Consider the following 26,199-nt stretch of genomic DNA (forward strand, 5'->3'; position numbering starts at 1 on the left):
TCTGACCTTCGAGCTCCTCAGTTTATCCTGTGGAAAGGAGCAAAATCACGCAGTGATCGTCAATATATGCCTGATGATCGGTATCAGTCTGAAACAACAGACACATCAACTAAACTGACCATCAACAACCTAACCCTGGCAGACTCAGCTCTCTACTACTGTGCTCTAGAAACACAGTGATACAAAGTGTAGAAGAGGCTGTACAAAAACCTGAACACAGATATCTGACTCCTCTTCAAAGAGGAGGGAAGTGGTATTCAAACCACAGCTTCATATCAGATGGATTCTGCTCATTCCTGTTGTATCAGAGTCACTGTGGTTACAGCTGCTAATCAAACACTGTGGGAGGATTTACAGGAGCAGCTCATCCACATCAGTCACAAACCAACTGGATCAGGCGTCACACTCAGGACTCCATGAAAACAAACTAGAAAGAGAAGAATGCTGAAAGCCATTGCTGAAGCCATGCTGAATTAGCAGTAGAAATCGACAAAGACAGGAATAGACAGCTAATGCAGGAATCGTACCCTGGACCTCATGATTGGCAACCCAGCAAACTAACCCCTCAACCACAGAGGCAGATGAAACATCCTTAGTTTTACGTACCATGATAAATAAAACACTGTCCGATGCAGCTATAGATTACACAGTTTAAACTAGAAGCAAGTTATCAGAAATCAACAGAGGAAGACTGGGGGAATGGTTCACTAACAAAGTTGTTGGGACAAGATTTGAACCTGCAACATTAGGATCATCTGCCCAGTGAGCTAACCACTTGACTACAGTTACATTCAATGAGAAAAAGGTAAAAGAAACCCCTGTATAAGAGGCTCGCTGACTTCTGCTTAAAAAAATAAAAAAGAGAATAGAGTAGAAATGAGCCACACCAAGTAAGTAGAGGACCTTTTTGTGACATGTGACTATGTTTTGGTGAATACAAACCAAGTATAATGCCCTTTCCAGGGAATTACAAAGTTGAGCTCCGTCTACTCTGCTGTTTAAAAAATGTACTGTGGTGAATGGCAGAGAAACAGCACCCAGGCTGCATTTAAAAAATATTTGAAATTATTCTCTAAATTTCTGTGCGTTTTTGACCAGATTTTTTAGCCAGAAGACAAGTGTGGCTACAAACTGTGGACAAAATCATGAGTATAGAGTGTCATTTGTAGCTTTGGTGGCAGTTTCAGAAGAAAAGTTCCAGACACTTTTTTGGCTCTCCTCCATTCTAACAATGATGTCACCACTCTGACCAAACGCCATACACACTCATTGAAAAGTGTGAAATTAGTCAGAAATGCACATGTGCCATTTTTGAGATAAATCCTTTAAAAGCACAACATATAAAAAGTTGTACACAGGTTGAATACATTAGAAGTTTGTCTACAGCTCAGAATTTGAATGAAGTCTGTAGGTGAAAGTATGTGGAAGCAAGTGAGGTTCAAAATAGGACCAGTAGTTTCAGAGTTTGAAGACTGTTCCAATGTATTTCCCATGGGGCAAAAAATCAGAACTATTTGAATATTTGAAAAAGTATGAATACTTGAAAAGAGAAACGTCAAAGCAACAATGTCCTGAAAAAGCTGAACGTTTTGAAATATGAATTGGTGAAATAGCACAAAGTATGAAGGACTAGTTAATGGACAAAAAACAGCGGAAGACGTAAGAATAAGTTTAAAGAAAATGGCGGAGAGGAACACCAACGTAAACTGACTCCCTCACTTTATCATCTTCATCTGTACAAAAACCTTTGGAGCAAACACAACACAATACTCCACAACATCCACTAGAGGGAGTCACACTCTATGGCCACTCCACAGCTCCATACATTACTGACTGATCACACAATGTGACTTTACACCACAACATTGTTGGTAGCACAGAGTCAGAGATTCAGGGAGGAGCTGAGCTGTTACTGAACTATAGAAGAGAGAGGAACTTCCATATTCAGCAGAGTTCAATACACAAACCATCAACTTAACCTTTATTCAACATGCTCACACTGAAGAGTCTGGTTTCTCTGTTTGTTGTCATTTTGACAGGTATGTTCGATTGTGAATGCTTCAATCATTTTTTATTGAATCTGGTTCACCATAATTTCTCTCTTCCTTTAGGAGTCAGCTGTGAACAACTGAGTCCAGTCCAGACTGAAGTCTTCAGATCACAAGGCACAACTGTTACTCTGTCCTACAACTATGCAAAGAAAGCAACTGGTCAGGATTCTTTCTTCTGGTATCGACAATATCCAGGAAAACCACCAGAGTTCCTCATCTATCACTTGGGAACTCAAAATAAAACAGAGTCTGGACTGTCAGTTACAGTGAGTGGTGATAAAACCAGGATGGATCTGCAGATCTCCTCTGCTGCAGTGACAGACTCTGCTGTGTACTACTGTGCTCTGAGGCCCACAGTGACAGGAAACACCAAGATTCTGTACAAAAACCTTGGAGCAAAGACAACACAATACTCCACAACATCCACTAGAGGGAGTCACACACTGTTGAACCTCAGTGGTTCTTGATGATCCAGTCTCCACTCTTTTCAGTCATGAGACACAGTTGTGATGAGGAGCTTTAGAAATGAAGACAACTCCACATATGAGTCTCCTCCTACTGCCTGCAGAGCTGCTGCTTGGCACACAACTGTTTGATTCCAGCTGTGAACATCAGACCAAACACAACTCACAAAAGCACTCAGCACTTCTTCAAAGTGAACATCCAGTGACAACATCTCAGCTCTGTGAACATGGACAGACTCACTGTGATTCTCTTCTTCTCAGCTCTCGTAGGTACGTATGTTTTAGACAAGAAAACCTCAAACACAGGGACATTTCCAAAGCTTTACACAACCAGGTTAGATATTCCTTTGAGCTAAAGCTCAGTTGAACATTTCAATGATACACATGTAGAGAAGAAAGAGTCATGACTTCATCACTAATAACTGCTGACTCTATCAACAGCATCATTTGTTTCCACAGAAGATGTCTGGTGTTTCTCAAATGATGGATATGTGACCTTGGAACAGAACTCTGAATATAACATGTTGTTTCCCTCACTAGGTAACAGCTTGGAAGATGATATTACTGCCAGCAGAGCTCAAGTCTTTTCATCAGAGGGAAGCACTGTTACTCTGTCCTGTAACTACTCTGGTTCCTCCAACTACCTCTACTGGTATCAACAGAAGTCCGGCTCATCTCCACAATTCCTCATCCAGGAACATTCAGGGGACTGTCTTTTAGACATGACAAGACAACTAAGGAGTTCCATCTGGAGATCTCCTCTGCTGCAGTGACAGACTCTGCTGTGTACTACTGTGCTCTGAGGCCCACAGTGACAGGAAACACCAAGACTCTGTACAAAAACACAAGCTGACACACTGACAAGCTGCTGGAAGCCTTTTTTCCACTGGTGAACTCCACTTTTTAGCTCCACTAGAGGGCCACATTATCAAGTAGGAGGTGCACTACTTCCTGACTGTGTTCAACCACTGTGTCAGTAATAAGTGGTGCTGTGAAGAGAACAAGTGTCAGAGTGAATGTTGAACATCAGCTAGTTTCTCCTGTTGATTTCAACCTTGTTGTAGAGATGGAACATTGGCTGTGGATTATTCTTGCTGCTCTTTTCTTTGGTAAGATAGAAAGCACAACATGTTTCCTCTTCAAACACCTCAACATGTTACTGAGCTCTACACTCACAGCTTTTAATGTTCATTCTACACAAAGTCAGACCTCATCATTTCTGCTGACATTTGTTAAACCTACTGATTGTTGTGCTTTAATCAATCATCTTTATTGATCCATCTCTTCCTCTGCATGTTCTGTTCTTCCCCAGAGTGTAAAGGAGAAGACAGAGTGATCCAGCCAACAGCTGCTGTCACTGCTGCTCAAGGAGACACAGTTACACTCAACTGTTCATTTGAGACAACTGACACATATCCCTATTTATTCTGGTACAAACAAGAAGAAAACAACTTCCCAAAGTACATGCTGAAATGTTACTCAAAATCTGTAGACAAAGCTCCAGAGTTCCAGGAAGAGAGATTTAATGCTTCAATCATCGAGAAATCAGTTCCTCTGCAGATCCAGAAGCTTCAGGTGTCTGACTCTGCTGTGTACTACTGTGCTCTGCAGCCCACAGTGACAGGAAACACCAAGACTCTGTACAAAAACCTTTGGAGCAAAGACAACACAATACTCCACAACATCCACCTGAGGGAGTCACACACTGTTGAACCTCAGTGGTTCCTGATGATCCAGTCTCCACTCCTTTCAGTCATGAGACACAGTTGTGATGAGGAGCTTTAGAAATGAAGACAACTCCACATATGAGTCTCCTCCTACTGCCTGCAGAGCTGCTGCTTGGCACACAACTGTTTGATTCCAGCTGTGAACATCAGACCAAACACAACTCACAAAAGCACTCAGCACTTCTTCAAAGTGAACATCCAGTGACAACATCTCAGCTGTTAATTAAACATGTTGTGGTTTTAGTAGAGGAGGTGTTCTCTTTAGAGATGAGTTTTCAAGAGGTTCTTGACGATAGAGAAAGACGCCTCTGCTCTGATACGACTCTGTAGTCTGTTGTCCCTCAGAGAACAACAGATGAGAACAGTCTGGACTGAGATCAACTAGTGTGCAGAGATCGAAACACCAGAAGCTGTTCCTTGGAAGAAGGTAGTGGCAGAGAGGGAGAATAAGGCTGAACAATTACATTCAAGTAGGTGGTGCAGACCCAGAGGTTACTCTGAAAATAGCACCAGTGTAGGTCAATGAGTAGTGAAGCTTCAGGGCTGATTGAAACCAGACGAGCTGCTGAACTCTGGACCATCTGTAAGGATTTCACTGCAAACACAGGAAGGTTCACCAGAAGAGCAGAGCAGCAGTTGAGGTGAGAGGTAGCCATGGTCTGGACCAAGAGCTGGGTGGAGGACTAAGTCAAGTAAGGCCTGATTGTTGAGATGCTGTAAAGAGCAAAGTGGAACGGCTGAGAGATGAAGCAACATGGTCAGAGAAGGAGACCTGGGGCCTCATTTATCATTGTGGATACACCTTTTTTTACGCCATTTTCCCCTTGTTTTGTGCGTACGCACTTTTCTCCGCCAAATTTGGGATCTATCAAGCCAAAACCTGACGGGGAAAAGTGCGGACATTTACACCCATTTTGACCCTGGCGTACCGTGATTTACGCCTTTTTTGAGGAACAGGAGGAATTGGCGACACCGTTGCTGAGTCAGAGAACTGCAGTGTGAGAGGGAGAGAGGAGCGGAGCGGAGTAGGCTACATTTAGAAGAGCACAGTAGGATTTTTTGAAGTAATTGTGGTAGTGATGGGCTGTTGATGCTGGCAATCCAACCCGCTTTTTGATTAGGCTATATGTGACGTCTGACAAGGATCAAACCATCCAAGTTAAAAAACACATCGGCAGCAGCGCACACTGATCTGCAGCCTAGACTGTTATTAATCTGTCACCTGAGTTAACGAGGTGCACGTGTGTTTGGAGCTGACGAGAGGAGAGAATAAAGAGTGAGACAACGCGGCCCTGAGGAGGAACTGTGAAGGACTCAGCTGTAGCCTAATGGAAAATGACCTAAACCGTGTCCAGTAGAGCTGTAACTGTGTAGTGGAAAGGCGTGCAAAGTAATGGTAACTATCGTCCTGCTTCCTACATTGTTTTAACATCTAGGTAAAAAAAAAAAAAAAAAAAAAGATTTTCTGGGATAAACGGGCAGATTGCATAAGATTCTTCTTCTTTCTGCTCCCTTTTGTTGAGATTTGGGAGGTTTTTGTTTTTATTGTAGCTTATTAAAATGCAAGATCATTTTTCTGACTGATTTATTGCCCGTGTATCTGCTTTCGGAGAAGCGGAGAAGTTCCGCTTCTTTCCCCCGTCCTCCGCCCGTTGTCTCCGTACTTTGTTGTCACAAAAGTTGCTGCGCCACAGAGAGCACATGGCTAATTAAATATGCACGTGCTGACCATATATAGTTGTATATAGGCGTTCCGGGGCGGAGTAAGAGGTGTGTTCACGTGTGCACCATTCTTGAGTCCTGTGTGATTTATTGCGGAGAGTTGTGCGTACGCACAGTTTGATTGATCTGAAAAAGGTGTAAATATTTAGGGTGTACGCCATTTTCATCTTTTCGCCGTAAGCAAATATTTAGTAGCAGTTTTACACCCACTTTGATAAATGAGGCCCCTGGTCATCCAACAGGACAACCAAGTTTACTGAGCCTCTAGGTAAGCAATGACAAGGTGATGTGATATTAATACCATAATGAAGAGTCTGATTGGTCAGGATAAGTAGAAGTTCAGTGTCAGAGAGGTTTAGGTGAAGGTGGTGTTCTTTCATCCATGCAGTTATATGAGAGAAACAGGCTGAGATCTGGTCTGAGACAGTGGGTGGTTTGGTGGGAATGACAGGTAAAGCTGTGTGTCGTCAACATACAGTGATGTCAGAAGACATGCGAGTGGATGATTGGCTGAAGGAAGTCGTATATGTTGCTGTCATTTCTACAGCTCCAATCAACCTGAATGGAAACAGAGCACAACAAGGGGAGGAGCTACACAGCTGATTATGAAAGGCTTCATTTAGGGAGTGAAGAGCTGCTCAGTTCTCTACAGTGTTCATTCAATACAAGTCAAAATTATGCTGCTGCTTTCAGTTTGGATCATAATAATCTCCTTACATTCTGGTCAGTAGTGAAAACATCACATCTGATCTAACAGTTAGTGGAAGTGCATGATTAAATAAAAACATCTCTCTATATGTATTGGAATTTCTGTAATTTAGGTTTAACTGTATTTGACGATTTTTAAAGTGTGATGATTAACCGTCTCTGTTGTCTCCAGGATGCTCTGAGGATTTAGTGAAATCACTTCAAGATGAAATGACGGCTTTGGAAGGACAAACTGTGACTCAGCTACTCAGCCTCTGTTGACTTCATCTTCTGGTATCAACAGAAGTCCAGTTCATCTCCACAGCTTCTCATCGCAGATTATTCACAGACAAAACCAGGACTAGCTGTAAACCATGACAAGGCAACTAAGGAGTTTAATCTGCAGATCTCCTCTGCTGCAGTGACAGACTCTGCTGTGTACTACTGTGCTGTGAGGCCCACAGTGACAGGAAACACCAATACTCTGTACAAAAAAAACAAGCAGACACACTGACAAGCTGCTGGAAGCATTTTTTCCACTGGTGAACTCCACTTTTTAGCTCCACTAGAGGGCCACATTATCAAGTAGGAGGTGCACTACTTCCTGACTGTGTTCAACCACTGTGTCAGTAATAAGTGGTGCTGTGAAGAGAACAAGTGTCAGAGTGAATGTTGAACATCAGCTAGTTTCTCCTGTTGATTTCAACCTTGTTGTAGAGATGGAACATTGGCTGTGGATTATTCTTGCTGCTCTTTTCTTTGGTAAGATAGAAAGCACAACATGTTTCCTCTTCAAACACCTCAACATGTTACTGAGCTCTACACTCACAGCTTTTAATCTTCATTCTATACAAAGTCAGAGCTCATCATTTCTCATGACATTTGTTAAACCTACTGATTGTTGTGCTTTAATCAATCATCTTTATTGATCCATCTCTTCCTCTGCCTGTTCTGTTCTTCCCCAGAGTGTAAAGGAGAAGACAGAGTGATCCAGCCAACAGCTGCTGTCACTGCTGCTCAAGGAGACACAGTTACACTCAACTGCTCATTTGAGACCACTGCCGCAAATCTCTTTTTATTCTGGTACAAACAAGAAGAAAATGACTTTCCAAAGATGTTGATGCAGCATTATAAATCAGAGAAAGGACAAAAGTCAGCAGGAAGATTTCAGACTGAAATCGTCAAGACATCAGTTCCTCTGAAGTTCCAGAAGCTTCAGGTGTCTGACTCTGCTGTGTACTACTGTGCTCTGCAGCCCACAGTGACAGGAAACACCAAGACTCTGTACAAAAACCTTTGGAGCAAAGACAACACAATACTCCACAACATCCACTAGAGGGAGTCACACACTGTTGAAACAATGACTTATCAGAGACTGTGTCTGTGGACTGATGACAACAACATCACAGAAACATCAAAGACTGTTACCTGGCCCCGCCCACTTCAGTCCCCCTCAGCCAATGAGATGATGAGTGAGTCCAGAGCAGAAATGTTGGAGGAACTAAAAGCACAATCAGCTTGATGTTGAGGAGAAGGGCTGTGCAGCAGAGAGGCTGTTTAGTTTGTTCATTCTACTGCAGTGGAACAACATTGTTCATCTGCTGTCTGTTTGGCTTCAACTCCTCCAAAGACATGTTGCTTTACCTCTTTTTGCTTTTATCTCACTTCATAGGTGAGTTGGACAACAAATCAGTGTCTCAGTCAAGCTGCTCCATCAACTACATGTTTGACCTCCATTTGATTCTTTCACACTTGAAACTGCACAATAATCTGTCTTTGTCATCAAGTCCTGTACAATCTAGTTATGATGTGAGCTACAGTTGAGCTGTTTGTGTCCACAGAGTAACACTGGACACTGACATTTTCCACTGTCTTCTCCTCTCAGCCTCATGGACAATGTTAGTCTAACGGCTTCATCTTCTCTACTTTTTACAGGACTGACAGCTGGAGACTCAATCTCTCCTGAAAGACGTGAAGCCGGTGAAAGAGAAGGACAAACTGTCTCACTCTCATGTCAGTATGAGACATCTGAGACAATTGTGTATCTTTACTGGTACAGACATGATTCTGACCTTCGAGCTCCTCAGTTTATCCTGTGGAAAGGAGCAAAATCACGCAGTGATCGTCAATATATTCCTGATAAACGATATAAATCCCAAACAACCAGATCATCAACTAAACTGACCATCAACAACCTAACCCTGGCAGACTCAGCTCTCTACTACTGTGCTCTAGAAACACAGTGATACAAAGTGTAGAAGAGGCTGTACAAAAACCTGAACACAGATATCTGACTCCTCTTCAAAGAGGAGGGAAGTGGTATTCAAACCACAGCTTCATATCAGATGGATTCTGCTCATTCCTGTTGTATCAGAGTCACTGTGGTTACAGCTGCTAATCAAACACTGTGGGAGGAGTCACAGGAGCAGCTCATCCACATCAGTCACAAACCAACTGGATCAGGCGTCACACTCAGGACTCCATGAAAACAAACTAGAAAGAGCATTTCCTAACGGAAAATGCGTGTGAATGCTGAAAGCCATTGCTGAAGCCATGCTGAATTAGCAGTAGAAATCGACAAAGACAGGAATAGACAGCTAATGCAGGAATCGTACCCTGGACCTCATGATTGGCAACCCAGCAAACTAACCCCTCAACCACAGAGGCAGATGAAACATCCTTAGTTTTACGTACCATGATAAATCAAACACTGTCCGATGCAGCTGTGGTTTACACAGTTTAAACTAGGAGCAAGTTATCAGAAATCAACAGAGGACGACTGGGGAATGATTCACTAACAAAGTTGTTGGGACAAGATTTGAACCTGCAACCTTAGGATCATCAGCCCAGTGATCTAACCACTTGACTACTGTTACATTCAATGAGAAAAGGGTAAAATAAACCCCTGTATAAGAGGCTCACTGACTTCTGCTTGAAAAAAATAAAAAAGTGAATAGAGTAGAAATGAGCCATACCAAGTAAGTAGAGGACTTTTTTGTGACATGTGACTATGTTTTGGCGAATACAAACAAAGTATAATGCCCTTTTCAGTGAATCACAAAGTTGTGCTCCTTCTACCATAGCCCTCGGTTTGTAGTGTGCCCCTGAAAAATCTCAGTTTCAAGGGCGAGATAGCCCTACTACTTCACCCTAACCCTCGTCTGAACCAGAATTGGGACACCACCACTTCACGTGAACGCACAAAACGAAGGGTTAGGGCCAAGGGCTAGGGCTAAGGGGAGAATTTGAATTCACCCGTGAGCTTCAGGGCTGATTGAAACCAGACGAGCTGCTGAACTCTGGACCATCCGTCAGGATTTCACTGCAAACACACTGACAAGCTGCTGGAAGCCTTTTTTCCACTGGTGAACTCCACTTTTTAGCTCCACTAGAGGGCCACATTATCAAGTAGGAGGTGCACTACTTCTTGACTGTGTTCAACCACTGTGTCAGTAATAAGTGGTGCTGTGAAGAGAACAAGTGTCAGAGTGAATGTTGAACATCAGCTAGTTTCTCCTGTTGATTTCAACCTTGTTGTAGAGATGGAGCATTGGCTGTGGATTATTCTTGCTGCTCTTTTCTTTGGTAAGATAGAAAGCACAACATGTTTCCTCTTCAAACACCTCAACATGTTACTGAGCTCTACACTCACAGCTTTTAATCTTCATTCTACACAAAGTCAGAGCTCATCATTTCTGCTGACATTTGTTAAACCTACTGATTGTTGTGCTTTAATCTACCATCTTTATTGATCCATCTCTTCCTCTGCATGTTCTGTTCTTCCCCAGAGTGTAAAGGAGAAGACAGAGTGATCCAGCCAACAGCTGCTGTCACTGCTGCTCAAGGAGACACAGTTACACTCAACTGTTCATTTGAGACCAGTGACACAAATCCCACTTTATTCTGGTACAAACAAGAAGAAAATGACTTTCCAAAGATGTTGATGCAGCATCTCAAATCAGAGAAAGGAGAAAAGTCAGAAGGAAGATTTCAGACTGAAATCATCAGCACATCAGTTCCTCTGCAGATCCAGAAGCTTCAGGTGTCTGACTCTGCTGTGTACTACTGTGCTCTGAGGTGTGTGTCACTTTAGAGCAGGGGTGGGCAATTATTTTTTCCAGAGGGCCACACTGACTCCGATAAAGTGAGTGAAGGGCCACACGATTCGAAATCAAATTGAAACATCAAATATTTATTGCTGAATTATATATAATTATATATTAGCCTATATAACTACATATATTTGGTGGAAATGATTGCATTACAATAGGCTGACAGCCCACAATCAATGTAATCGCATTTTCAACTTTTATCCATCACAGATCACTGAAGAAACATGCTGTATTATGATATAAATATGGACTCAAGGCAGATTGTTTTATCAAAACTTACTGACCATAAATGACTGCACCAATTAATAATGTTCACAGACACCTGAATATTATAATTAAGCACTCAGATCCTTTTCAGTTCTGATTCAGTGAGACTGTTCTATTTGTATGTAGATAACCTTTTATTTATGAAGAAACACAATACTCCTTTGCTCCTGCCTAACAGCACCAACATGAAAAAAAAGACTGATTTGATTACAAGCGTAGCCATTGGTGGATGGAGGCTTCAGACGCACGTGGCTACAATCAGTCATATGGTCGATCACGTCAGAAAACCCAGCGATTTAATCACAGTTTGCTAAACCTTAGTGTTTGAGAAATAATAATTAGGTGCCGCGATGTTGCTTTATAACCGTCAGCAGTTATGATTCGGCTGACGGAGGGTTGTGAAACACCGGCCCGGTCCCACGGTCTAGGCTACCGCTGACAGGGTCGCGGTGGTCAGAAACTCCGCTGTGGAGAAAAGCTGCAGCAGAGCGGCTGCTCTCCCTCCTCCGTCGGAGCTCCGGTGTCCGATAGAGAAAGAGACTGAGCAGCCGTTCATCACTGGCTTCTACCTGGAGGAGGTTACTTTCTGTCTGCGATGTGCAAGCTCCTGTTCTAACAGGGCTGTCACTGTTTCAAACAGCTGATTAGTGCGCATCAACGTAATAAAAGCAATCGGGTCATAATACCAGTTCGGCTCGCACTTCGGCTCGCGGGCCGGATTGAGACGGCATGCGGGCCGGGTCTGGCCCGCGGGCCGTAAAATGCCCATGTATGCTTTAGAGGGACACAAATCAGATTTCAGGACTATTTCTAATGGGGTCCCTCAAGGCTCGGTTCTGGCTCCTAGTTTATTTGCTGTTTTTATTAATGATACTGGGCGAAACATGAACTACGCAAAAATCCAACTCTACGTAGATTACACTGTTATCTATGCAATAGCCCCCCCTCTCTCTCAAGCTATGAGTGAGCTCCAGACTGCCTTTGAACATTTTTAAACATCACTGACTGAGTTAAAGGTGCCATATGTAAGAATGTGGCCAAAAACGGTTACTGCAGTCAAATTCAAAACACAGCGATCTCATTTTTTCTCCCAGTCGTAGCGGCAGCTCAGTGGACCAGACCGGAGGCTGAAATGCCACTGACGCCGCTGTGACTGAGAGAGGGCTAGGTGGCGCAACATGTAAACACGTAAATTCAAAACATATGTATATGTTTTGAATTTACATGTATACATGATTTGCAGCCTGCAAAAAAGATTTTGAATGCGAATACTCTGGCTGTACTATTGTTGTTGGTGAGTTCATCATGTTATATGAACATAATTCCTGAGTCTCTGTGACATATTAGGAGGATTTTTGCTTTAGATGCTTTAGATTTCTTACATACTGTACCTTTAAAGTTGGTCCTTAATGAAAAAAAAAAGAAAATTATGACCTTCACTAGAGCTCGTTCAACCAAAGTCACTCAGCTTGAAATACATACAAGGGGAGGAGAAACTATTGAAAAAGTATCATCATATAAATATCTTGGCATCTGGGTGGATGATAAACTGTCATATTCTGTACATGTGTCTCATTTGTTGAAAAAACTGAGGGTTCTGTTGGGATTTTATTATCAAAACTGTTTTAATGCTGTTGCCTGGAAAAAATTAGTACAAACAACTTTCTTGAGCACCTTGGACTATGGGGACATTATTTACAGTCGTCCTCAAAATTATTCATACCCCTGGCAAATACAGGGAATTTCTTAATTTTGTCAGTCACAGATTAGTATTTGAACTCAGATTTGACATGAATATTGTCAACTGGGACTTTCTTGACCAGTTTTCTGACTATAAAATTTGACTTGAGATATTTCAGTCATTATTTTTATATCAACGCAAGACTTGCTATGGCAAAGACCAGAGAGCTCAGTGAGTACACATTGAAAATGCCAAAAAGGAAGGAAAATGATACAAGAAGGTGCCAGTGTCAATGGTGCAAAGTATCATCAAGAAGTACCAAAAATTTCAATAAGTACCAGCTATTTAACACAGCAACCATAGGTGGTGCCATATAAATAAAGTTGATTTCATTTCATTTCATTTAAGACTGTACAAAAACCTTTGGAGCAAAGACAACACAATACTCCACAACATCCACTAGAGGGAGTCACACTCTATGGCCACTCCACAGCTCCCTACATTACTGACTGATCACACAATGTGACTTTACACGACAACATTGTTGGTAGCACAGAGTCAGAGATTCAGGGAGGAGCTGAGCTGCTACTGAACTATAGAAGAGAGAGGAACTTCCATATTCAGCAGAGTTCAATACACAAACCATCAACTTCACCTTTATTCAACATGCTCACACTGAAGAGTCTGGTTTCTCTCTTTGTTGTCATTTTAACAGGTATGTTAGATTATGAATTGTACACTTTTTTTTTATTTTATACAAACTAAAGTGTTTATTGAATCTGGTTCACCAACATTTCTCTCTTCCTTTAGGAGTCAGCTGTGAAGAACTGAGTCCAGTCCAGACTGAAGTCTTCAGGTCACAAGGCAGCACTGTTACTCTGTCCTACAACTACCCCAAACTGTCAACAAGTGATTATTTCTACTGGTATCGACAACATCCAGGAAAACCACCTGAGTTTCTCATCTCTCATTCTGCTTCAGGATCAGTACCTGATCCAAACCCTAGACTGGAGATAAAAGTTGAGCAAAAACAAATCAACATGACCATCTCCTCTGCTGCAGTGACAGACTCTGCTGTGTACTACTGTGCTCTGCAGCCCACAGTGACAGGAAACACCAAGACTCTGTACAAAAACCTTTGGAGCAAAGACAACACAATACTCCACAACATCCACTAGAGGGAGTCACACACTGTTGAACCTCAGTGGTTCCTGATGATCCAGTCTCCACTCCTTTCAGTCATGAGACACAGTTGTGATGAGGAGCTTTAGAAATGAAGACAACTCCACATATGAGTCTCCTCCTACTGCCTGCAGAGCTGCTGCTTGGCACACAACTGTTTGATTCCAGCTGTGAACATCAGACCAAACACAACTCACAAAAGCACTCAGCACTTCTTCAAAGTGAACATCCAGTGACAACATCTCAGCTCTGTGAACATGGACAGACTCACTGTGATTCTCTTCTTCTCAGCTCTCGTAGGTACGTATGTTTTAGACAAGAAAACCTCAAACACAGGGACATTTCCAAAGCTTTACACAACCAGGTTAGATATTCCTTTGAGCTAAAGCTCAGTTGAACATTTCAATGATACACATGTAGAGAAGAAAGACTCATGACTTCATCACTAATAACTGCTGACTCTATCAACAGCATCATTTGTTTCCACAGAAAATGTCTGGTGTTTCTCAAATGATGGATATGTGACCTTGGAACAGAACTCTGAATACAACATGTTGTTTCCCTCACTAGGTAACAGCTTGGAAGATGATATTACTGCCAGCAGAGCTCAAGTCTTTTCATCAGAGGGAAGCACTGTTACTCTGTCCTGTAACTACTCAGGTTCTGTTGATTACCTCTACTGGTATCAACAGAAGTCCGGCTCATCTCCACAATTCCTCATCCAGGAATATTCAGGGGAAATACCAGGACTGTCTTTTAGACATGACAAGACAACTAAGGAGTTCCATCTGGAGATCTCCTCTGCTGCAGTGACAGACTCTGCTGTGTACTACTGTGCTCTGCAGCCCACAGTGACAGGAAACACCAAGACTCTGTACAAAAACCTTTGGAGCAAAGACAACACAATACTCCACAACATCCACTAGAGGGAGTCACACACTGTTGAAACAATGACTTATCAGAGGCTGTGTCTGTGGACTGATGACAACAACATCACAGAAACATCAAAGACTGTTACCTGGCCCCGCCCACTTCAGTCCCCCTCAGCCAATGAGATGATGAGTGAGTCCAGAGCAGAAATGTTGGAGGAACTAAAAGCACAATCAGCTTGATGTTGAGGAGAAGGGCTGTGCAGCAGAGAGGCTGTTTAGTTTGTTCATTCTACTGCAGTGGAACAACATTGTTCATCTGCTGTCTGTTTGGCTTCAACTCCTCCAAAGACATGTTGCTTTACCTCTTTTTGCTTTTATCTCACTTCATAGGTGAGTTGGACAACAAATCAGTGTCTCAGTCAAGCTGCTCCATCAACTACATGTTTGACCTCCATTTGATTCTTTCACACTTGAAACTGCACAATAATCTGTCTTTGTCATCAAGTCCTGTACAATCTAGTTATGATGTGAGCTACAGTTGAGCTGTTTGTGTCCACAGAGTAACACTGGACACTGACATTTTCCACTGTCTTCTCCTCTCAGCCTCATGGACAATGTTAGTCTAACGGCTTCATCTTCTCTACTTTTTACAGGACTGATAGCTGGAGACTCAATCTCTCCTGAAAGACGTGAAGTCAGTGGAACAGAAGGACAACCTGTCTCACTCTCATGTCAGTATCAGACAAGTGGAAGTGGTGCTTATCTTTACTGGTACAGACATGATTCTGACGTTCAGGCTCCTCAGTTTATCCTCTGGAAAAGAGGAAAGGGGGACACAGCTGAATATATTCCTGATAAACGATATAAATCCCAAACAACAGACACATCAACTAAACTGACCATCAACAACCTAACCCTGGCAGACTCAGCTCTCTACTACTGTGCTCTAGAAACACAGTGATACAAAGTGTAGAAGAGGCTGTACAAAAACCTGAACACAGATATCTGACTCCTCTTCAAAGAGGAGGGAAGTGGTATTCAAACCACAGCTTCATATCAGATGGATTCTGCTCATTCCTGTTGTATCAGAGTCACTGTGGTTACAGCTGCTAAGGAAGAGCCGGTCAGCTCGATGGGAGGACTGGGTGGCAGACTGGTCCATGGGAAGGGAGGGGAGGCCGGTCTAACAGCAGGGGAAAGGGTGGGCGGGGGGGGGGGGGGGGCGGCGGCGGGTGCAGAGAGATGGAGCTCCGGTGGAGAGGAGAAGAGAGGGGAGGAGAGGAGGGGAGAGGAGAGGAGAGGAGAGGAGAGGAGAGGAGAGGAGGGGAGGGGAGAGGAGAGGAGAGGAGAGGAGAGGAGAGGAGAGGAGAGGAGAGGAGAGGAGAGGAGAGGAGAGGAGAGGAGGGGAGAGGAGAGGAGAGGAGAGGAGAGGAGAGGAGAGGAGAGGAGAGGAGAGGAGGGGAGAGGAGAGGAGGGGAGAGGAGAGGAGAGGAGAGGGCTCTGTGTAACCAGCAGGGGCGGGGTTAGGGGATGGCTACTTGGGCTCAAGCCCTGGATGTTTTTGCCAAAGCCCCGAATGTTTTACAGTAGGGGCAAATAAAAAACCTCAACGCGGTTCATGTCCGTCTCCCTCCGCTGACCGCACCTTCAATCATTACACGAACAAAAAAAGGTTGGCCCTAAATACAAGCCGGGTCAAAAAAAAAAAAAAAACTCAAGTGTGGACTGTCTGTGAAGACTGAGGGGAGTGAAGCTGGCCTCGTCCTCTGCTTCAGAGAGGGACAGCTTTGCACTGTCGGGCCTGGGTCTCTGCTCTGTGTCCGGAGACCGCAGCGCACGCTGTAAAAAATGCGACTTGAATGGGATTGAAGCGATACAGCGTAACAGAAACAGAGACTCAGGTCGCAGCTTGGTCGCTATGTGTAAAAATAAAAAGAGGGATTTAGAAATAGAGGCTTCCCTCAGATAAAAGCCTGCCCCCCATAAAGGCCGTTGGTCATAGCCTACGTCACACTGAGCTGTCAGATGCAGCCTGACTCCACTATGACAGGCGCCAGGCTGCTGCATGGAGCCAGGCATGCAGGCTGCATATCACATAGATCTATGCGTTATATGCGATACACTACTCACAAAAAGTTAGGGATGTTTGGCTTTTGGATTAAATTTCAGAATGCACCTAAAATGCACTATAACCTTTACAGGTGAACTTAATTTAACCTTCTCTAAACTTTTGAATGCACACGTCCAGTTGTTCAATGTTTCAGTCCTTATTGAATAACATGCTGTTCTCTAACAAGGTGATTAACCACAAACATCACAAGCACCGTCTGATTTAGTGGTTCAGTTGTCATTGAACCACTAAATGTTCTGTTTCAATGACAGTTTGTATACAGTCCTCTTCTCTCTCCCTCTTCAAATTTTGACATCACGAGACCAAGAAAACACAAAGTTATTGAGGCATTGAGATTTTTGTTGTGCTATAGCCACCACTGCTTTTGTTTGAGATAAAGAAATGACCATTGCATCCCTCTACTTAAAAGGCCTCATGATAGAATATCACTGTAGCATGAACTTTTTTTTTTTTTTTGAACAAATGTCTTTATTACGAAGGAGTATTAGGGCCAGCCAAAAAAAAAAAAAACAGCCAAAAAAAAAAAAAAAAAAAATCTGGCACAAGAAAAAAAAAAAGTCAAGTGGAAAAAAAAAAAAAAACCCGGCAGAAGAAAAAAAAAAAAAGTCAGGCAAAAAAAAAAAAAAAAAAATCCGGCACAAGAAAAAAAAAAAAAAGCCTAGGCTAGACCACGTACCACAACAAAGCGACAAGCGACTGACTGCTCCATGACAGCAGCAGAGTGACAGACAGGCTCTTGTAGTAGTATTTGTAAATACTACAAATACTACAGGAGAGGAGATAGGCCTATCCTGTATAGTATTTGTATTTGTAAATACTACAGGAGGAGGCAGAGACCTGGATCGCGGTGGTCTAGTCACGGAGGTGTCTCCAGTCACATTTAGTCACGCTAAACGTTAGCTCATATAACGTCTCTATGTAACTTATAAATGATTGTGTGTGGGTGTTTGTGTGGGGGGGGGGGGGGGGGGCAGCAATGAAGAACATGCATTGCAGATTGCTGTATGTTAGCAGCAGGGGTTGGACACGGAAGTGATTCATGTTTTCGTTGTCATACTCCGGCATTGAGTCAAAGTTAATCGGCTTTATTGTTCACTTTTATGGCGCTGAGTTTGGCTGCTGTCATTGAGCTATAGCCTGGTGACGCGAGGCTACATGGAGCCGACAGTCGCTTGTCGCTTTGTTGTGGTAGGCTACGTGGTCAAGCCTCTGCAGTTTTTTTTTTGTTTTTTTTTGCCTGACTTTTTTTTTTCTTGTACCAGATTTTTTTTTTTTTTTTGCCTGACTTTTTTTTTTTCTTGTGCCGGATTTTTTTTTTTTTTGCCAGACTTTTTTTTTTTTCTTGTGCCGGATTTTTTTTTTTTTTGCTTACTTTTCCCTTGCGCTGGATTTTTTTTTTTTTTTTGGCAGTTTTTTTTTTTTTTTTTGGCTGGCCCTAATACTCCTTCGTACTTTATTGATATTTCAAGCTTTACACACTTACAGAATTATTCTTGTTAAAAGCTTTAAATTATTTTGTTCCATATCTGAGTAAAAAAGTAGAAAAGGCCAAAAATAGGAACAGCATGAACAGAGAACCTATCCGCAAGGTTATTCCATATTCTTATGACAGTGTCAGAGGCTGAACGTTAAAATAAATGGTTGAATAGATAATAAAAATATTGATAATTATGTAAAAATCAAATTGAGTAGAATTTCTATGGTGATTGATACTCATGAAATGAAATAATAAAAACAGAAATACACCCTTTTACTTTGGAGGGTCCAGGCCTGTAGGTGTCTATGCTGAATCATCTAGGTGTCCTGTAATGTTAGTCCAAAGTAAGTCATTAGTGGATTCCACCTCCTCTTGAATAAGGCCATGTCAAGGTTGAGCTTTGCTATTATTTTTTCCATTGTGTATACCCTAAGAAGTCTTTCTTTCCATTGATCAACAGTCGGGGGTAATGGCTTACACCAGGACATAGTTATCATCTTTTTAGCCACCATTATGATGACTTTGAGTAGATACATTTTTTCTTTACATAAAAAGTCACAGGGAAGCACTCCATGAACAAAGATCAGCGGGTCATTCCTTATACTAGTTTGTAAAATGTTAGAAATTTCCGCCCAGATTCCTTCCCAGTACATTTTCAGTTTAGGACAATCCCAGAAAATGTGTGTGTGATCTCCAATTTGTCCGCATTGTCTCCAGCAAAGATTTGTCTTTGTTTTGTCAAATTTGGAGATAATAAATGGAGTTTTGAAAAAGCGGAGATTCACTTTCCATATGAATTCTTTCCATGTGGGGCTGCTGGTCAGTCTATGACCATTCTCACACACTTGTTCCCAAATTTGGTCCTCAATCACAACATTCATTTCTAGTTCCCACTTTTCCTTTATTCCAAGAGAGCTCCCCGCTACAATTGTCTGTAGTAATTTATATAGATGTGAAACAATTTTTTTACCATGCCCTTTCTTTATCATCTTGATGAAGAAAAGTTCTAATTCAGAGGGCTGTGATGTAAGAGATTGCCATTCTTTATGTGAAGTCAGATAGCTTCTCAATTGCAAAAACCTGTAGCAATCTGTGGATATCAGGCCAAATTTTTCCTGTAAATGGTTAAATGACTTCAGGGTATCACCATCAAATAAGTCCTCAATAAAAATTAAGACACGCATAGTTATATACTCTATGTAGAAGGGGAACTATCTCGGCTTGAAAACATTTATAAAACTCCCTGGGAAACCCGTCCGGGCCTGGCGATTTGTTATTTTTGAGCTTTTTAATAGTGTTTTTTATTTCTTCTTCAGTGATAGTTTCCACTATAGCTTTAGATTCATTTTGGTCCAGTTTGGTAAGGTTAATTTGTTGGAGAAGTTGTTTAATTTTTTCTGATTTATTGGGGGAGGTTGTTGAATGATAAAGTTGTTCATAATAATTAGAAAAGGCATTGGCTATTTCTTTGGGATGAGACACCAATTTTTTTGAGTTTGGGCAAATAACTTTTTGTATCGTTCGGCTTGCTTGTGCTTTTCTTAATTGGAAAGCAAGCAGCCTACTTGCTTTATTCCCTTGTTCGTAATACTTTTGATTAGTGAAGCGTAAGCCCCCCTCTGCTTTGTACGTTAATAAATCATTTAATTGCTGTCTACATTTACTTAGTTCTATGAAAATAGTGTCCTTATTTGTTTTTTTGTGTTCCGTCTCTAATTTCTTAATTTGTTCTTCTAATAACCTTTGATCTTTTTCGCGTTCCTTTTTCAATTTAGAGGATAATGATATAATTTTGCCCCTTAACACTGCTTTCGCTGTGTCCCACAAGGTGGAAAGGGAGACTTCATTATTATCATTTATGTCAAGAAAAATTTTAAATTCGTTTTGTCTTGAACCACCTCCAGGTTATTTAAAAGTGACACATTTAATCTCCATAGTTTCCGAAATGCAGAAATAATCAATTCTTGAGTGACTCTTATGAACTCTCGAGAAGTGAGTGTAATCTCTGGTCTTGGGGTTTTTTACACACCAAATGTCAACCAGTCCGAGCTCATCTAGCATATTACACACTGCTTTGGATTTTGCTATTTGATATTTTTGTTCAAATGGAAATGTATCTATGTTTTTGTTTATCACGCAATTAAAATCACCCCCTAATATTATTATTCCTTTTGAGCTCCCTGCGAAAAGTTGAGCCACCTCCTTAAAGAACCCTGGATCGTCCTCATTGGGTGCATAGATATTCATAATTGTCAATACAAGTTCTCCAATGGAACCTATGACTATTACCCAACGACATTTTTTGTCTTGGGGAACCTTCTCTGGGACCAAACATAAGGATTTATGGCAGAGAATCGTTACTCCCCCTTTCTTATGATTTTCATATGATGCACTAAATGCCTGCCCCACCCACCCCATTTTTAACTTAGCATGTTCTTCCTCATTTAAATGGGTTTCTTGTAATAACCCTATTGAACAATCCAACCTTTTTAATTGTGCCAATATTTTTTTCCTCTTTATAGGGTGATCTAGTACGTTTACATTGTAACTAACACATTTCAGAGTGGTCATTTTTTACTATCTGGAAAGAAAAAGAAAAAAAGATGACATAATTCACCATTTCTCTCTCTCTTAACTGTCTTGGTACATTTACAACCGAAAATAGTGCATAGGGTCACCTTGCCGTAAAACAGAGAACATATGAAATTCCAAAACTGGTAACTTGGTAGAACTTCCAATGAGACCGTGGGTTACCCTCATTAAAGAGACATATGGTTAACAGTCCATGTATAACCCACCCCTGATGTAAACCTAGTCCGGGCCCTCCCCACATCCATTTCATTCCCTTTTCCTTCCTTCTTTTTTCTTCCCAGTTCATCCCTCCCTCCCTCATCCTCTCTTCCTTCACCCTGTCATCTCTCATCTTCTCCTCTTCCTCTCCTCCTCCTCTCCCTCCATAAATTAAGATGCTTTTATTGTCAGTGGAAATCATACAACGAAATTTCCATTTGAGGCATTCCCAGATACCCATAGCAGCTTTAAAATAATGTTAATAATAATAATAATTCATCCTAAAAGCCTAAGCAATAAATAATAACAACAATAAAAACAATAAAACATATATAATATAAAGTGCAGTGTGTCAGTGTGTTGCCACAGTCCACCTCAGGCTTCCAGCAGGGCTTTCACTGCCCTGGGGAAGAAGCTGTTTCTCAGGCGATCAGTTCGTGCCCTCATGATCCTGAGTCTGCCAGAGGGGAGGGTGTCAAAGAGACATTGTCCTGGGTGTGTCATGTCAGACCTGATTTTTTCGGCTCGGTTCCTCAGCCGGGCCGAGTAGATCTGTTCCAGGGGTGGAAGGGGGGCGCCGATGACCTTTTGAGCTGTTCTGGTGATACGCTGCAGATCTCTGCTTTCCTCCATGGTGCAGCTGGAGAACCACACTGTGCACCCATAGCTTAACACACTCTGTATGGTGCACTGATAGAAGTTGGTGAGGAGTTTCTGTGGTAGTCCAGTTTTCTTGAGGGTGCGCAGAAAGAAAAGTCTCTGCTGGGCCTTTTTCACCAGCTCTTTGGTGTTTACTTTCCATGTCAGGTCCCTTGAGAGATGAACACCCAGATACTTGAAGCTCCCCACCTGTTCAACTTCTTCTCCATTGATCACCAGACTGGCATGTGAGGGCCTGGACCTCTTCTCTATAGGCTGCCTCATTGTTGTTAGTTATCAACCCCACCACTGCTGTGTCATCTGCAAATTTGTATATGTAATTTGTTTTATGGATTGAAGTGCAGTCATATGTGAAAAGTGAGTACAAGAGTGGACTGAGAACACAGCCTTGGGGGGTGCCTGTGTTGAGGATGGTGGTGGAGGAGATGAGGTCTCCAAGTCTCACTTGTTGGGGTCTGTTGGAAAGGAAGCTCTTTATCCAGCTGCAGAGATGGTTGTCCAGGCCTAGTGACATCAGCTTGTTGACCAGCTTGCACGGGTTGATCGTATTAAATGCGGAGCTGAAATCAACAAACAACATCCTCACATAGGTGTTGGAATTCTCCAGATGTGTGAGGGCAGTGTGGAGCAGAAGTGATATGGCGTCCTCTGTACATCTGTTGGTCCTATAGGCGAACTGGTATGAGTCCAGGTCAGCAGGGATGGAGGCCTTGATATATTTCATTACCAGTCTCTCGAAGCATTTCATAATAATCAGCGTAAGTGCAACAGGCCGATAATCATTTAAGCATGTCACTGCGGGACGCTTCGGGACTGGGATGATGGTCGCTGCCTTCAAACAGGGGGGGACTGTGGCCTCTTCCAAAGACCTGTTGAATATATCAGTGAAGACAGCTGCAAGTTGGTAAGCGCATGTCTTTAGGACACGACCTGAGACCCCGTCCGGGCCTGTTGCTTTCCTGGCATTGATGTTACGCAAGGCCTGCATGACCTGGTACTGATGCAGTACCAGCGGTTGCCTCTCTTCCTGGGTGGAGTTGGTGATGATGTGTGAAGTGTGTTCGTTGTGTGTGAGAGGTGCAGGAGGAGGAGGAGGAGGAGGAAGAGGGAGAGGAGCAGGCAACACTCCCACGTTGCTGATATCTCGGTCAAACCGGGAAAAAAAGGTGTTCAGCTGCTCTGGGAGGGAGGGGTCAACTCTAGAGGGGGGGGCAGGAGTTTGTCCGTAGTTGGTGATTGTTTTAATCCCTTGCCACATGCTGCGGTTGTTGTTGTCCTTAAAATGCTGTTCAATTTGCATTTTATATTTCCCTTTAGCTGCAGCAATCCCCTTTCTCAGATCTGCTCTGGATCTTCTATACGCCTCCCTGTCACCTGAATGCAGCGCTGCATTTCTTGCCTTCAGCAGGGTGTGAACCGTGCCGTTGAACCAAGGCTTCTGGTTTTGATGTACTCTGATGTGTCTAGTTTCAGTGGTATTATCAACACAGAACCTGATATAATCCAGCACTGTGGAGATATATTGCTCTGTGTCTCCCTGAACAAAGAGCTCCCACCTTGTATCCTCAAAACAGTCTTGCAGCGCTGCTTCAGTCTCCTCATTCCAGATCTGAACTGTCCTGACCTGGCACTTTGTCCTGCTAATGAGGGGCTGGTAAGTAGGTGTTAAAAACAAAGCCAGGTGGTCTGATTGTCCAAGATGGGGGGCTGGACGGGCTTTATAGGCCTCCTTGAAGTTGGTGAACACCTGGTCGAGTGTTTTTCCATTCCTTGTTCCAATGTGGATATTCTTATGGAACCTGGGCAACACAGACTTCAGGTTTGTGTGATTAAAATCTCCCGCCACAATGATGAAACTTTCTGGCATTCTGTCCTGCTGTTTACTGATTGCCTCATGCAGTCTGCTCATGGCTAGCTTTTCATTAGCCCTGGGATGTATGTACACAGCAAAGACAAGCAGGGCACTGTGTTCACGGCTAAGGTGAAACGGCCTGCACTTCAACGCCAAAAACTCCAAGTCCGTGCAACAGTGTCTTTTTATAACAGTGACGTCAGTGCAAAAATCATCCCTCATGAAAACACACACACCTCCACCTCTTTTCTTCCCAGCTTCTGATGTGCGATCTGCTCTGTAGAGACCCCTGTAGTTCCACTGCCGCATCTGGGATATTCATATGCAGCCACGTCTCAGAGATTATTGTTATGCAGCTATCCCATCTGTTATTGACAAATCGGAGCCTCAGATCGTCCATTTTGTTGACTAGAGAGCGAGCGTTAACGAGGAGTAGACTCGGAACTGCCGGCCGATGTGGAGCCTTCCGTAGTCTGGCTCTGCAGCTGGCGCGCTTACCCCGTTTCTGGCGTCTGTATCTCCGTGGTCTCGGACCGTTTGCCGCTCAGAGTAGTTCCCGGCGCTTCCGTGGGCGAACAATCCGCTTAGGGAAGGATTTTAAGTCCCCCGGGATGAGGTCCGAGCAGCATCCTCTCACTTTCATAAGTGCCGAGCGTGTGTATTTTAAAAAACTGCAGTGGATGGGAGAGCCTCGGGCTGCTGCAACTACTCGCGCCGCCATCTTAACCCTCTCCATGTTGCAAAACAAAAAACCTGTGCATTTAGCACTTGTACATTAGTACTGCTGTAAAAAAAGAAAAAAAAAAGTACAAAAAACAGAAATCCTGTGCATTGTACACGTAGCACTTGTACAGTACAAAAACAAACAGAAATCTTGTGCATTTAGCACTTAGTAGGCCTATGTAAAAATAAAGTACAAAAATATAGAAATGAGAAGTGCACAACTCAGCCACAGCATCATTTCTCTGTACTGGGTCAGGCCACAGGACTTCATCCTGAACTGGCTTATATATGTGCCCTCACATCATTGGACACAAGTGTGATCAGATTGAGTTGTTGTGTTCAACCGGTGAAACTTGTGCTTTACTTGTGTTTGACTTTTACCACCTGTGCTCAGCATTATGCAACACAGGTGCATCACAATGAAAATGTGTTGGTAAGTTGTGTCTAAACAGGTGAAAAGTGCTCATGGTTTTGCCAAAAAAGAGACTGATTCAATCAGTGGTTCAGACAATAGGGTTTAGTGTTTTAGCAATTGAGAAAAACTGTAAGCTAACGTGAACAATTTCTGTCCTGAACATGACCTTTTGAGACAGGAACTTTTTGACACATCAGTCATTTTCACTTTCGTTCTTATTTTTCTTCTTCTTTTTGTGCTTGTACTTCTTCTTATTTGTTTCCATCCCTGTAGTTTGTTCACAGGTGACTCCCTGTAACCCTGAAGCATCATGCTTTTCAGGTTTCACTTCAGGTTTGCAGAGAAGTTTATGGGAAATGGTGTGACTTGCTGTGTGTGTGTGTGTGTGTGTGTGTGTGTGTGTGTGTGTGTGTGTGTGTGTGTGTGTGTGTGTGTGTACATGTGTGTGTGTGTGTGTGTGTGTGTGTGTGTGTGTGTGTGTGTGTGTGTGTGTACATGTATATGTGTGTGCATATAAGAAGCTGTAGAACAGAGACGGAGCACTTGTTCTGAACCTCATCTCTGGTAAGTACCTGAACTGTTGGTTCCACTAAGTGTTTGTTGCAGTGTTGAATATCAGTTAACATCTTTCTCAATAAATAGTCACCTGTAAAATATCAATACAGTTTTTCTCAATTGCTAAAACACTAAACCCTATTGTCTGAACCACTGATTGAATCAGTCTCTTTTGGCGAAACCATGAGCACTTTTCACCTGTTTAGACACATCTTACCAACACATTTTCATTGTGATGCACCTGTGTTGCAAAATGCTGAGCACAGGTGGCAAAAGTCAAACACAAGTAAAGCTCAGGTTTCACCGGTTGAACACAACAACTCAAAATTGATCAGACTTGTGTCCAATGATGTGAGGGAACATATACTGTAGCTAGTTCAGGATGAAGTCCTGTGGTCTGATCCAGTAGAGAAATGATGCTGCGGCTGAGTTATGCACTTCTTATTTCTATATTTTTGTACTTTATTTTTACACAGGCTTACTGCATACAAGTGCTAAATGCAGAAGATTTCTGTTTGTCTTTGAACTGTACAAGTGCTACGTGTACAATGCACAGGATTTCTGTTTTTTGTACTTTTTTGTTTTTACACAGTACTATGTACAAGTGCTAAATGCACAGGCCTTTTGTTTTGCAACGTGCATTTATGGAGGAAGAGGAGGAGGTGAGAGACGACAGAGTGAAGGAAGAGAGGATGAGGGAGGGAGGGAGGGAGGGAGGGAGGGATGAACTGGGAAGAAAAAAGAAGAAGGAAGGAAAAGGGGATGAAATGGACATGGGGGGGGAGAGGAGGGTGAAAGAAAGGGAAGGAGAGAAGTGCTACAGTAAATGCA

The 26,199-nt window shown here is 42.6% G+C and overlaps 1 protein-coding gene and 1 gene segment (V, D, J or C); one reads left to right on the forward strand and one right to left on the reverse strand.

Annotated features, from left to right (window-relative positions):
* LOC146978040 (major histocompatibility complex class I-related protein 1-like) overlaps positions 1–26,199 on the reverse strand; it is a 568,607-nt gene that overhangs the window by 122,912 nt on the left and 419,496 nt on the right. The gene's annotated exons all lie outside the window — the stretch shown is intronic.
* LOC146978045 (T cell receptor alpha variable 38-1-like) lies at positions 3,013–8,581 on the forward strand. The segment is given in 3 exon segments: positions 3,013–3,226; positions 6,990–7,072; positions 7,871–8,581. Coding segments are annotated over 3 exon segments (390 nt in total).

Source organism: Trachurus japonicus, chromosome 11 (assembly GCF_045865225.1).
Source record: "Trachurus japonicus isolate A0001 chromosome 11, Traja_1.0".
In the NCBI taxonomy this organism is placed as follows: domain Eukaryota; kingdom Metazoa; phylum Chordata; class Actinopteri; order Carangiformes; family Carangidae; genus Trachurus; species Trachurus japonicus.